This window comes from Salmo salar, chromosome 14, assembly GCF_965601325.2.
Source record: "Salmo salar chromosome 14, fSalSal1, whole genome shotgun sequence".
Lineage (NCBI taxonomy): Eukaryota > Metazoa > Chordata > Actinopteri > Salmoniformes > Salmonidae > Salmo > Salmo salar.
Window position 1 is genome coordinate 25,098,515 of NC_138304.1, and position 12,790 is coordinate 25,111,304.

The following is a 12,790-nucleotide window of genomic DNA, read 5'->3' on the forward strand; positions in this document are numbered from 1 at the left end:
CAGCAAATCAGGTCACGCATACACACTTGCACTGGAAACCAGACCTTGATCAAATATTACAACATGAGAACATAATGCAGACAACAAAATTGTGGGCTGGTTTTCCGGACACAGATTAAGCCTAGTCTTGGTCTAAAAAGCAAGCTCAATGGAGAATCTCTTTTGAAAAAGCTTCTTAGTCCCAGAGATGCAAACTCGCCACTTTTCAGATATATTTGCCATTTTGATCTCAAATAGGTCATCCAGGTGAATCATGTAGATCCGTAAAACAACATTTTGGAGGGGTGTCTGACAAAAAGTGCGCATATCGAAATGAATGACTGAGCACAGAATGCATCCCTACGTGTCCTACAAATAGAATATCAGAGTTCAGTGTGCTGTCAGATATGTCATATCAGAATGAGTGCTTCATCCAATATCACGTGTGACAGCTGTGAGCAGACAGCTGTAAGCAGCCAGCTGCATCCCCTAACCAGCCATTAGTCTACTCAGCTGCTTCTCGCCGTCTGTTCTTTCTGCGCATCTACATCTGTTTTTAAAATGTTATTTAGCTGTGATGGTGAGCTGAGGTGTACAGACACCGATGAGGTTTCTGTTACAATTGTTTAATTATTGGGGCGGCACGCATTTACCTGTAAAGGTATTTACCTATAAATACCTTGACCGCTGGCTACGTCCCTTCCGTCTTCAAGAGAGCGAGAGTTGCACCCCTTCTGAAAAAACCTACACTCGATCCCTCCGATGTCAACAACTACAGACCAGTATCCCTTCTTTCTTTTCTCTCCAAAACTCTTGAACGTGCCGTCCTTGGCCAGCTCTCCTGCTATCTCTCTCAGAATGACCTTCTTGATCCTAATCAGTCAGGTTTCAAGACTGGGCATTCAACTGAGACTGCTCTTCTCTGTGTCACGGAGGCTCTCCGCACTGCTAAAGCTAACTCTCTCTCCTCTGCTCTCATACTTCTGGACCTATCTGCTGCCTTTGATACTGTGAACCATCAGATCCTCCTCTCCACCCTCTCCGAGTTGGGCATCTCCGGCGCGGCCCACCCTTGGATTGCGTCCTACCTAACAGGTCGCTCCTACCAGGTGGCGTGGCGAGAATCTGTCTCCGCACCATGCGCTCTCACCACTGGTGTCCCCCAGGGCTCTGTTCTAGGCCCTCTCCTATTCTCGCTATACACCAAGTCACTTGGCTCTGTCATATCCTCACATGGTCTCTCCTATCATTGCTATGCAGACGACACACAATTAATCTTCTCCTTTCCCCCTTCTGATAACCAGGCGGCGAATCGCATCTCTGCATGTCTGTCAGACATATCAGTGTGGGTGACGGATCACCAGCTCAAGCTGAACCTCGGCAAGACGGAGCTGCTCTTCCTCCCGGGGAAGGACTGCCCGTTCCATGATCTCGCCATCACGGTTGACAACTCCCTTGTGTCCTCCTCCCAGAGTGCTAAGAACCTTGGCGTGATCCTGGACAACACCCTGTCGTTCTCCACTAACATCAAGGCGGTGACCCGATCCTGTAGGTTCATGCTCTACAACATTCGCAGAGTACGACCCTGCCTCACACAGGAAGCGGCGCAGGTCCTAATCCAGGCACTTGTCATCTCCCGTCTGGATTACTGCAACTCGCTGTTGGCTGGGCTCCCTGCCTGTGCCATTAAACCCCTACAACTCATCCAGAACGCCGCAGCCCGTCTGGTGTTCAACCTTCCCAAGTTCTCTCACGTCACCCTGCTCCTCCGCTCTCTCCACTGGCTTCCAGTTGAAGCTCGCATCCGCTACAAGACCATGGTGATTGCCTACGGAGCTGTGAAGGGAACGGCACCTCCATACCTTCAGGCTCTGATCAGGCCCTACACCCAAACAAGGGCACTGCGTTCATCCACCACTGGCCTGCTGGCCCCCCTACCTCTGAGGAAGCACAGTTCCCGCTCAGCCCAGTCAAAACTGTTCGCTGCTCTGGCACCCCAATGGTGGAACAAGCTCCCTCACGACGCCAGGACAGCGGAGTCAATCACCACCTTCCGGAGACACCTGAAACCCCACCTCTTTAAGGAATACCTAGGATAGGATAAAGTAATCCTTCTAACCCCCCCCCCCCCCCCCCCCCCCTCCTTAAAATATTTAGATGCACTATTGTAAAGTGGTTGTACCACTGGATATCATAAGGTGAATGCACCATTTTGTAAGTCGCTCTGGATAAGAGCGTCTGCTAAATGACTTAAATGTAAATGTAATGTAAAGAACCAGCAGGCCAGTATGACTAGGCTTTGTTGAGGAAAAACAGTGCAGCAGAAAGGAAGAGGCAAAGCGAGAGGTTTCACATGCCAAAATCTGTCAAAAATAAGCCCTGTGCGTTTCTATGGACTTATTTTGTACCTAAGCTTGTCCTTCTATACAGATCTCTGAGCACAGTGGCAGTAATACTTATGTCTTTACATCACTGAAAACTGCGAGTTTCTAGCCCGAACCACTCAAAACTTATCCCCCATATTACCGGAGCTACCATCTTCTCTTTCTACCGCGAATTGAGGCACATATAATTTTATAAATCATGTTGCGGGCCGTTTTAAACTACTTGCGGGTCAGTTTTTGGTTTAATAACAAACTACCTTGTTTAGTCATGTTACCTTGCTGGCTAGCTAGCGTACAACCTTGGTTATGCACAAATTTGGATGGCACAGGAAAAACAGAAAAGGGATAGATAACCTACTCAGAGATGCTTCAAAGGTAGGATGCATATGCCTACTCAAAGAGATTCTAAGCTAAATCTGAATAACCAAATCAATTTTTATGGTGTTCCTTAAATTCTGTTTGGTGCCTAACCTTTGGGAGGGGGGTGTGTGAGGGAGCGTGTAGGATGTGTATAAAGTGGTCTGAAGAGTAGGCTAAAGATGGTTTCATATAGGCCTAGTGCAGGGTTTCCCAAACTCTGTCCTCTGGACCCCACATTTTTGGTTTTTGCACGAGCAAAATAATCAACTAATCATCAAGCTTTGATCATTTGAATCAACTGTAGTGTTAGGGCAAAAACCAAAATGTGCACCCAATGGGGTCCCGAGGACCGAGTTTGGGAAACGCTGGTCTAGTGTGTTTTCCCCCTTACTGCCACTTTGAAAATGCAGCTCATTATGCATTTCTATTCCTTACTACATTCCTCCTGCCCAATCATAGGTAGTCCTTTGGAAATTAGCGAATCAGCTGTTTTCTGCAGTAGCCTTTTCTATTATACAGTTTAAAAAAGTGTGTCGTCCAGGACTAGGCGTAGTCTGTGTCCAGGAAACCACTCTTAAAGGTAATAGTGAAGGAACCCAACGGTTAACTTAATTTACCAAAAGTATGTACATATTTCATTGTGTATTTCTCATGTTTTAGAATGGGTCAAGATGGCAAGTGTTCCAAGACGTTCTGGGCACAGACCAAGAGAACCTAGATCTTGCTAATGTCAACTTGATGCTGGGACTCCTTGTACAGAAAAAGAAACAGCTGGAAGCGGTAGGTATATTTTGTTTAGGCAGTGCATATTTAACCAGCATAAAATGAATGGCGTCGGGCGGCTTTACGCTAACTGAATGTGAACTTGTATGCTTTACCCTAACCCTTAACCTCACTGAAGCTATACCACATTAACCTTAATAACCCCTTGTCAATCCCGATGCTGTTTTTTTCTGCCAGTCAAATATACACTTGTTTATTCTTAACATGAAATTAATCCTATAAAGTAGGGATGGGCATTTTAAAATATCAGTTATCAAATAATATCATGATATTTTTTCAGATATCTGGATAGTTGAAATACATGTGTGTTAAGGGACACTCTTTTTAAAAAACTCTTGCGACATGAGAGCCGGTGCCCTGCGCTTTGCTTGTTTCAGCAGAGGGGTGAGAGAGGAGCAGGGGCCGGTGTGTGTGACAGTCTATGTGTGTAGCATGGAGGAAGAGCGAGAAAGCAGCCAAACCAACTCAAGCTAGTTAGACAAACATGTTGCTACTGTAGGTTATCTATCATACCATCTGATAGTACCTAGCTTGACTGCATCAAATTGTTGTAAAGAAGCAAGGCTAATTGAGGCTATTATGATGCGCTACTCAACCAATGTCTACAACTCCATTCATATAAAACAATAGCCTACCTGATGGTTGGTCATTGTAGCCCGCTCCTTTTCATTTGTGTGCAGGCTACCTGTGGGTCTTTATGGGGTGCACTCATAAAAATTGTCAAACTGTTCCATAAAAATTCAGAATATAATGGTCTATCTATGTAGGCTATGTAGCAATATCACATAGATAATTTAAAAGAAATGGGCTTCATAGTCATACCTTGATCGATCGACCGTTAACTCTGTCTGTTTATTCCCATAGGAATCACAAGCTGCTCAACGTCAGATTTTAATGGAATTCCTCAAAGAAGCAAGAAGAAATAAAAGAGAGGTGTACCCCATCTCTGTTTGGGATTGCTTCTAAATATATTTCCATATTTAAGTACAGTATTAATCTGTGAGGAACTAACCATTTGTTATTGTGTTTTATCAATCAGCAACTGGAACAGTTGCAGAAGGAGCTAAACTTTTTGGAGGAGGATATCAAGCGTGTTGAGGTAAAATAATGTACATAGATAGCTACCTTAACATTTCTGTAATCCTGAAATGGATTACAATTCAGAGGTCTAGTTTCCTAGACACAGATTAAGGCTAGTTCTGGGGTAAAAAGCATCTCAGAAATCACCTCAGAATTTGACAAATGTACTCCTCCACTGTGTTCTTTGGTTTTCATGTACAGAAATGCAGGTTGAGCCTGTCTGTTGAGGAGTTTTTAAAGCGAAATAGATTGTACATTTTCTAGGAAATGAGTGGACTGTACTTGCCAGTGAGTGACATGGATCGTAACTTGGACAGCACTGTACCTAATTTCGAGGCTCCCTCACCTGCTCCCAGGTAAAACAAAATGTCCTGTACTTCAATTAGTCTTGTGAAAGGAAGTAAATATCTGACTCAGAATATATTGCTCTTTCTATGAATATCCTTTAAAAGTTGTGAAAGAGTTGAGGTTTGACAGATACAGTTGAAGTTGGAGTTTACATACACCTTGGCCAAGTACATTTAAACTCAGTTTTTCACAATTCCTGACATTTAATCAGAGTAAAAATTCTGTGTCTTAGGTCAGTTAGGATCACCACTTTATTTTAAGAATGTGAAATGTCAGAATAATAGTAGAGAGAATGATTTATTTCAGATTTTATTTCTTTCATCACATTCCCAGTGGGTCAGAAGTTTACATACACTCAGTTAGTATTTGGTAGCATTGCCTTCAAATTGTGTAACTTGGGTCAAACATTTAGGGTAGCCTTCCACAAGCTTCCCACAATAAGTTGGGTGAATTTTGGCTCATTCCTCCTGACAGAGCTGGTGTAACTGAGTCAGGTTTGTAGGCCTCCTTGCTCACACACGCTTTTTCAGATCTGCCCACAAATTTTCTATGGGATTGAGGTCAGGGCTTTGTGATGGCCACTCCAATACCTTGACTTTGTTGTCCTTAAGCCATTATGCCACAACTTTGGAAGTATGCTTGGGGTCATTGTCCATTTGGAAGACAAATTTGTGACCAAGCTTTAACTTCCTGACTGATGTCTTGAGATGTTGCTTCAATATATCCACATAATTTTCCTGCCTCATGATGCCATCTATTTTGTGAAGTGCACGAGTCCCTCCTGCAGCGAAGCACCCCCACAACATGATGCTGCCACCCCCGGGCTTCACGGTTGGGATGGTGTTTTTTGGCTTGCAAGCCTCCCCCTTTTTCCTCCAAACATAACAATGGTCATTATGGCCAAACTGTTCTATTTTTGTTTCATCAGACGAGAGGACATTTCTCCAAAAAGTATGATCTTTCTCCCCATGTGCAGTTGCAAACCATAGTCAGATTTTTTTTATGGCGGTTTTGGAGCAGATGCTTCTTGCTTGCTGAGCGGCCTTTCAGCTTATGTCGATATAGGACTCGTTTTACTGTGAATATAGATTATTTTGTACCTGTGTCCTCCAGCATCTTCACAAGGTCCTTTGCTGTTGTTCTGGGATTGATTTGCACTTTTCACACCAAAGTACGTTCATCTCTAGAAGGCAGAATGCGTCTCCTTCCTGAGCGGTATGACGGCTGCGTGGCCCCATGGTGTTGATACTTGCGTACTATTGTTTGTACAGATGAACGTGGTACCTTCAGGCATTTGGAAATTGCTCCCAAGGATGAACCAGACTTGTGGACGTCTACAATTGTTTTTTCTGAGGTCTTGGCTGATTTTAATTTGATTTTCCCATGATGTCAAGCAAAGAGGCACTGAGTTTCAAGGTAGGCCTTGAAATACATCCACATGTACACCTCCAATTGACTCAGGCTAATTTACATCATTTATCAGAAGCTTCTAAACCCATGACATAATTTTCTGGATTTTTCCAAGCTGTTTAAAGGCACAGTCAACTTAGTGTATGTAAACTTCTGACCCACTGGAATTATGATTTAGTGAATTATAAGTGAAATAATCTGTCTGTGAACAATTGTTGGAAAAATTACTTGTGTCATGCACAAAGTGGATGTCCTAACCGACTTGCCAAAACTATAGTTAGTTAACAAGAAATTTGTGGAGTGGTTGAAAAATGAGTTTTAATGATGAAACCTAAGTGTATGTAAACTTCCGACTTCAACTGTATATATTCATAGTACCAGTCAGAAGTTTGGACACACCTACTCATTCAAAGGTTTTTCTTTATTTTTACAATTTTCTACATTGTAGAATAATGGTGAATACATCAACTATGAAATAACACATATAGAATCATATAGTAACCCAACAAGTGTTAAAATAAATAAAATTAGTTAAAATAAAATATATTTTAGATTCTTCAAAGTAGCCACCCTTTGCCTTGATGACAGCTTTGCACACTCTTGGCATTCTCTCAACCAGCTTGACCTGGAATTCTTTTCCAACAGTCTTGAAGGAGTTCCACATATGCTGAGCACTTGGCTTGTTTTTCCTTCACTCTGCGATCCAACTCATCCCAAACCATCTCAATTGGGTTGAGGTCGGGTGATTGTGTAGGCCAGATCATCTGATGCAGCATTCCATCACTCTCCTTCTTGGTCAAATAGCCCGTACACAGCCTGGAGGTGTGTTGGGTCATTGTCTTGTTGAAAAACAAATGATAGTCCCACTAGGTGTAAACCAGATGGGATGGCATATCGCTGCAGAATGCTGTGGTAGCCATGCTGGTTAAGTGTGCCTTGAATTCTAAATAAATCAGTGTCACCAGCAAAGCACACCATTACACCTCCTCCATGCCTCACGGTGGGAATCACACATTTTGAGATTTTGGACCAAAAATGTCATTCACTCATCACACAAAAGCACAGATTTCCACCGGTTTAATGTCCATTGCTCTTGTTTCTTGGCCCAAGCATTGCTCGTGTTTCTTAGACCAAGCTCTTCTTATTGGTGTCCTTTAGTAGTGTTTTCTTTGCAGCAATTCGACCATGATGGCCTTATTCATGCAGTCGCCTCTGAACAGTTGATGTTAAGATGTCTGTTACTTGAACTCTGTGAAGCATTTATTTGGGCTGCAATTTCTGAGGCTGGTAACTCTAATGGACTTATCCTCTGCAGCAGAGGTAACTGCGGGTGTTCCTTTCACGAGAGCCTGTTTCATTATAGAGGTTGATGGTTTTTCAAATCAAAAATCAAATAAAACTTTGTCACATGCGCTGAATACTACAACGTGTAGACTTTACCATGAAATGCTTACTTAGAAGCCCTTAACCAACAGTACAGTTCAAGAAGAGTTAAACAAATATTTACCAAGTAGTCTAAAATAAAAGTAATAATAAAAAGTAACACAATAAGGCAATATACAGGGGGCACCGGTTAGTTGAGGTAATTTGTACATGGAGATAATAAACAGCGAGTAGCAGCAGTGTACAAAAGGGAGGGGGGGGTCAATGTAAATTGTCCGGTGGCCATTTTATTAATTGTTCAGCAGTCTTATGGCGTGGGGTTAGAAGCTTTTGGCGAGCCTTTTGGTCCTAGAGTTGGCGCTCCGGTACCGCTTGCCGTGCTGTAGCAGAGAAAACAGTCTACAACTTGGGTAACTGGAGTCTGACAACTTTATGGGTTTTCCTTTGACTCCGCCTATTATAAAGGTCCTGGATGGCAGGAAGCTTGGCCCCAGTGATGTACTGGGCCATTCGCACCACCCTCTAGCGCCGTGGTGCAACCGGTCAGAATGCTCTCGATGGTGTAGCTGTAGAACCTTTAGAGGATCTGGGGACCTATGCCAAATCTTTTCAGTCTCCTGAGGGGGAAAATATTTTGTTGTGCCCTCTTCACGACTGTCTTGGTATATTTGGACCATGATAGTTTGTTGGTGATGTGGGCACCAAGGAACTTAACTCTCGACTGCAATTTGCGACTGCACTTGAAGAAACTGACTTTATGTCTTAAAGTAATGATGGATTGTCGTTTCTCTTTGCTGATTTGAGCTGTTTTTGCCATAATATGGACTTGGTCTTTTACCAAATAGAGCTATCTTCTGTATACCACCCCTACCTTGTCACCACTGATTGGCTCAGACGCATTAAGAAGGAAAGAAATTCCACAAATTAACTTTTAACAAGGCACACCTGTTCATTTAAATGCATTCCAGGTGACTACCTCATGATGCTGGTTGAGAGAATGCCAAGAGTGTGCAAAGCTGTCTTCAAAGCGAAGGGTGGCTACTCTAAAGAATCTTAAGTTGTTTGCCACTACTAGCGGCCTTTACTTTTTGCACAGACACCAGCCGCTTTTAGCCTGGATAATACTTTCCAGTATCGGACTGTTTTCTCCACTTTCTCCACTTCCTGCCGTAAGCCCTGGACCAGCCCTGGAGCCCGTGTGGCTCAGTTGGTAGAGTATGGTGTTTTCAACGCCAGGGTTGTGGGTTCGTTTCCCACGGGGCACCAGTACGGAGAAAAAAAGAAAACGTATGCATTCACTACTGTAAGTTGCTCTGGATAAGAGCGTCTGCTAAATGACAAATGTAAATTACCCCTGATCATCACAGCTAGCTAGCTGCCACCGAGTGGCCCAGCCCCGACGCTAGCTTTGAGCCAGGCCCACCTGGCATGTTAACATCAGAAGCCTCCTCCCTAAGTCTGTTTTACTCACTGCTTTAGCACACTCCGCGAACGCTGATGTTCTTGCCGTGTCTGAATCCTGGCTTAGGAAGGCCACCAAAAATTCTGAGATTTCCCTCCCCAACTACAACATTTTCCATCAAGATAGAACTGCCAAAGGGGGAGGAGTTTGACAGAACTTTGCAGGCTTACTTTCCAGGTCTATGCCCAAACAGTTCAAGCTTCTAATTTTTAAAATTAATCTCTCCAGAAATAAGTCTCTCACTGTTGCCTGTTATAGACCCCCCTCAGCTCCCAGCTGTGCCCTGGACACCATATGTGAATTGATTGCCCCCCATCTATCTTCAGAGTTGGTTCTGTTAGGTGACCTAAAGTGGGATATGCTTAACACCCCGACCGTCCTACAAGCTAAGCTAGATGCCCTCAATCTCACACAAATGATCAAGGAACCCACCAGGTACAACCCTAAATCTGTAACCATGGGCACCCTCATAGATATTATCCTAACCAACTTGCCTTCCAAATACACCTCTGCTGTTTTCAATCAGGATCTCAGCGATCACTGCCTCATTGTCTGCATCCGCTATGGATCCGCGGTCAAACGGCCACCCCTCATCATTGTCAAATGCTCCCTAAAACACTTCTGCGAGCAGGCCTTTCTAATTGACCGGGCCTGGGTAACCTGGAAGGATATTGACCTCATTCCGTCGGTAGAGGATGCCTGGTCGTTCTTTTAAAAGTAATTTCCACACCATCTTAAATAAGCATGCCCCTTTCAAAAAATGTAGAACTAAGAACAAATATAGCCCTTGGTTCACTCCAGACCTGACCTCAGACTGCATTAGCATCGAATAGTCCCCGTGATATGCAACTCAGTCAGGAAGCAAAGGCTAGCTTTTTCAAACAGAAATTTGCATCCTGTAGCTCTACCTCCAAAAAGTTTTGGGACACTGTAAAGTCCATGGAGAATAAGAGCACCTCCTCCCAGCTGCCCACTGCACTGAGGCTAGGAAACACTGTCACCACCGATAAATCCACGATAATTGAGAATTTCAATAAGCATTTCTCTACGGCTGGCCATGCTTTCCTCCTGGCTACCCCAACCCTGGCCAACAGCTCCGCACCCCCCGCAGCTACTTTCCCAAGCCTCCCCATCTTCTCCTTCACCCAAATCCAGATAGCAGATGTTCTGAAAGAGCTGCAATCCTGGACCGGTACAAATCAGCTGTGCTAGACAATCTGGACTCTCTCTTTCTAAAATTGTCCGCTGCCATTGTTGCAACCCCTATTACCAGTCTGTTGAACCTCTCTTTCGTATCGTCTGAGATCCCTAAAGATTGGAAAGCTGCCGCGGTCATCCCTCTCTTCAAAGGGGGTGACACTCTAGACCCAAACTGTTACAGACCTATATCCATCCTGCCCTGCCTTTCTAAAGTCTTTGAAAGCCAAGTTAATAAACAGATCATTTTGAATCCCACCGTACCTTCTCCGCTGTGCAATCTGGTTTCCGAGTTGGTCACGGGTGCACCTCAGCCACGCTCAAGGTATGTAACGATATCATAACCGCCATCGATTAGAGACAGTACTGTGCAGCCGTCTTCATTGACCTTGTGGACGTCTACAATTGTTTTTTCTGAGGTCTTGGCTGATTTAATTTGATTTTCCCATGATGTCAAGCAAAGGCATTCGACTCTGTCAATCACAGTATTCTTATCAGCAGACTCAACAGCCTTGGTTTCTCAAATGACTGCCTCACCTGGTTCACCAACTACTTCTCATCTAGAGTTCATTGTGTCAAATCGGAGGGCCTGTTGTCCGGACCTCTGGCAGTTTCTATGGGGGTAACACAGGGTTCAATTCTCGGGCCGACTCTTTTCTCTGTATATATCAACGATGTCGCTCTTGCTACGGGTGATTCCCTGATCCACCTCTACGTAGACGACACCATTCTGTATACATCTGGCCTTTCTTTGGACACTGTGTTAACAAACCTCCAAACGAGCTTCAATGCCACTCTTTCCGTGGCCTCCAACTGCTCTTAAACGCTAGTAAAACTAAATGCATGCTTTTCAACCGATCGCTGCCCGCACCCGCCCGCCCGACTAGCATCACTACTCTGGACGGTTCTTACTTAAAATATGTGGACAACTACAAATACCTAGGTGTCTGGCTAGACTGTAAACTCTCCTTCCAGACTCATATTAAACATCTCCAATCCAAAATTAAATCTAGAATCTGCTTCCTATTTTGCAACAAAGCCTCCTTCACTCACGCTGCAAAACATACCCTCGTAAAACTGACTATCCTACCGATCCTCGACTTTGGCGATGTTATTTACAAAATAGCATCCAACACTCTACTCAACAAATTGGATGCAGTCTATCACAGTGCCATCCGTTTTGTCACCAAAGCCCCATACACCACCCACCACTGCGACCTGTATGCTCTCGTCGCAAGACCCACTGACTCCAGGACGTCTAAGTCTTTGCTAGCTAAAGCTCCGCCTTATCTCAGCCCACTGGTCACGATAACAACACCCACCCGTAGCACGCGCTCCAGCAGGTATATCTCACTTGTCATCCCCAATGCCAACACTTCCTTTGGCCGCCTTTCCTTCCAGTTCTCTGCTGCCAATGACTGGAACGAATTGCAAAAATTGCTTAAATTGGAGACTTATATCTCCCTTACTAACTTTAAACATCAGCTATCTGAGCAGCTAACCGATCGCTCCAGCCGTACACAACCCATCTGTAAATAGCCCATCCAATCTACCGACCTCATCCCCATTTTGTTTTTATTAACTTGTTGCTCTTTTGCACACCATTATTTGTACTTGCACATCTATCACTCCAGTGTTAATTTGCTAAATTGTAATTACTTCGCTACTCTGGCCTGTTTATTGCCTTACCTCCTCAAGCCATTTGCACACACTGTATATAGACTTTTTTTCTATTGTGTTATTGACTGTACGTTTGTTTATATCATGTGTAACTCCGTGTTGTTTGTGTCGCACTGCCTTGCTTTATCTTGGCCAGGTCGCAGTTGTAAATGAGAACTTGTTCTCAACTGGCCTACCTGGTTAAATAAAGGTAAAATAAAACATATTTTTGCTTTTGTTTAACACGTTTTTTGGTTACCACATGATTCCATATGTGTTATTTCAGAGTTTTGATGTCTTCACTATTATTCTACAATGTAGAAAATAGTAAAAATAAAGAAAAACCCTGGAATGAGTAGGTGTGTCAAGTTTTGATTGGTACTGTATATATACTTACAGTAACTAAGTCTTGTCTTTGCAGTAGTCTTATAGATTCTACAGAGTATGTGAGTCAACCTCCAGGTTTTGGTGGAACTTCACAGGTAAGTCTGACCCCCTGTAATTTTCTGAGAGGCATACGCTGCATCCCAATTCTCCACCCTTCTAGTCATCATGGATTTAAATGCATAGGATTGGTGTAAGCATTGGCTGGGGTGAGTTTTCACCATTGTTAAATCCGTGCGACAAAGTGTGCAAGTTTACACTGGGAGAAGGGTGGAAATTCGGAACGCAGCCATAGAGAACCATTGATTTTGGTGTTTCAGCTTCACGAGCTGCAAATGTATGTGTTTAGTGTCCCATGTTT

The 12,790-nt window shown here is 43.8% G+C and overlaps 1 protein-coding gene and 1 non-coding gene across 4 annotated transcripts in view; both read left to right on the top strand.

Moving 5' to 3' along the window:
* The window catches only part of LOC106569074 (E3 ubiquitin-protein ligase COP1), a 39,947-nt gene that overhangs the window by 3,158 nt on the left and 23,999 nt on the right, over window positions 1-12,790 (top strand). For 2 of the 3 annotated variants that reach the window (XM_014140041.3, XM_014140042.3), the window contains exons 5-9: window positions 3,384-3,503; window positions 4,371-4,439; window positions 4,546-4,605; window positions 4,851-4,942; window positions 12,467-12,527. In XM_014140041.3, the coding sequence (XP_013995516.1) occupies window positions 3,384-3,503; window positions 4,371-4,439; window positions 4,546-4,605; window positions 4,851-4,942; window positions 12,467-12,527 (402 nt within the window). The remainder of the gene's footprint in view (window positions 1-3,383; window positions 3,504-4,370; window positions 4,440-4,545; window positions 4,606-4,850; window positions 4,943-12,466; window positions 12,528-12,790) is intronic. The other variant, XM_014140043.3, reaches the window with a different exon arrangement.
* Window positions 8,920-8,990, top strand: trnae-uuc (transfer RNA glutamic acid (anticodon UUC)). The gene has a single exon. It is a non-coding gene; the product is annotated as a tRNA-Glu (tRNA).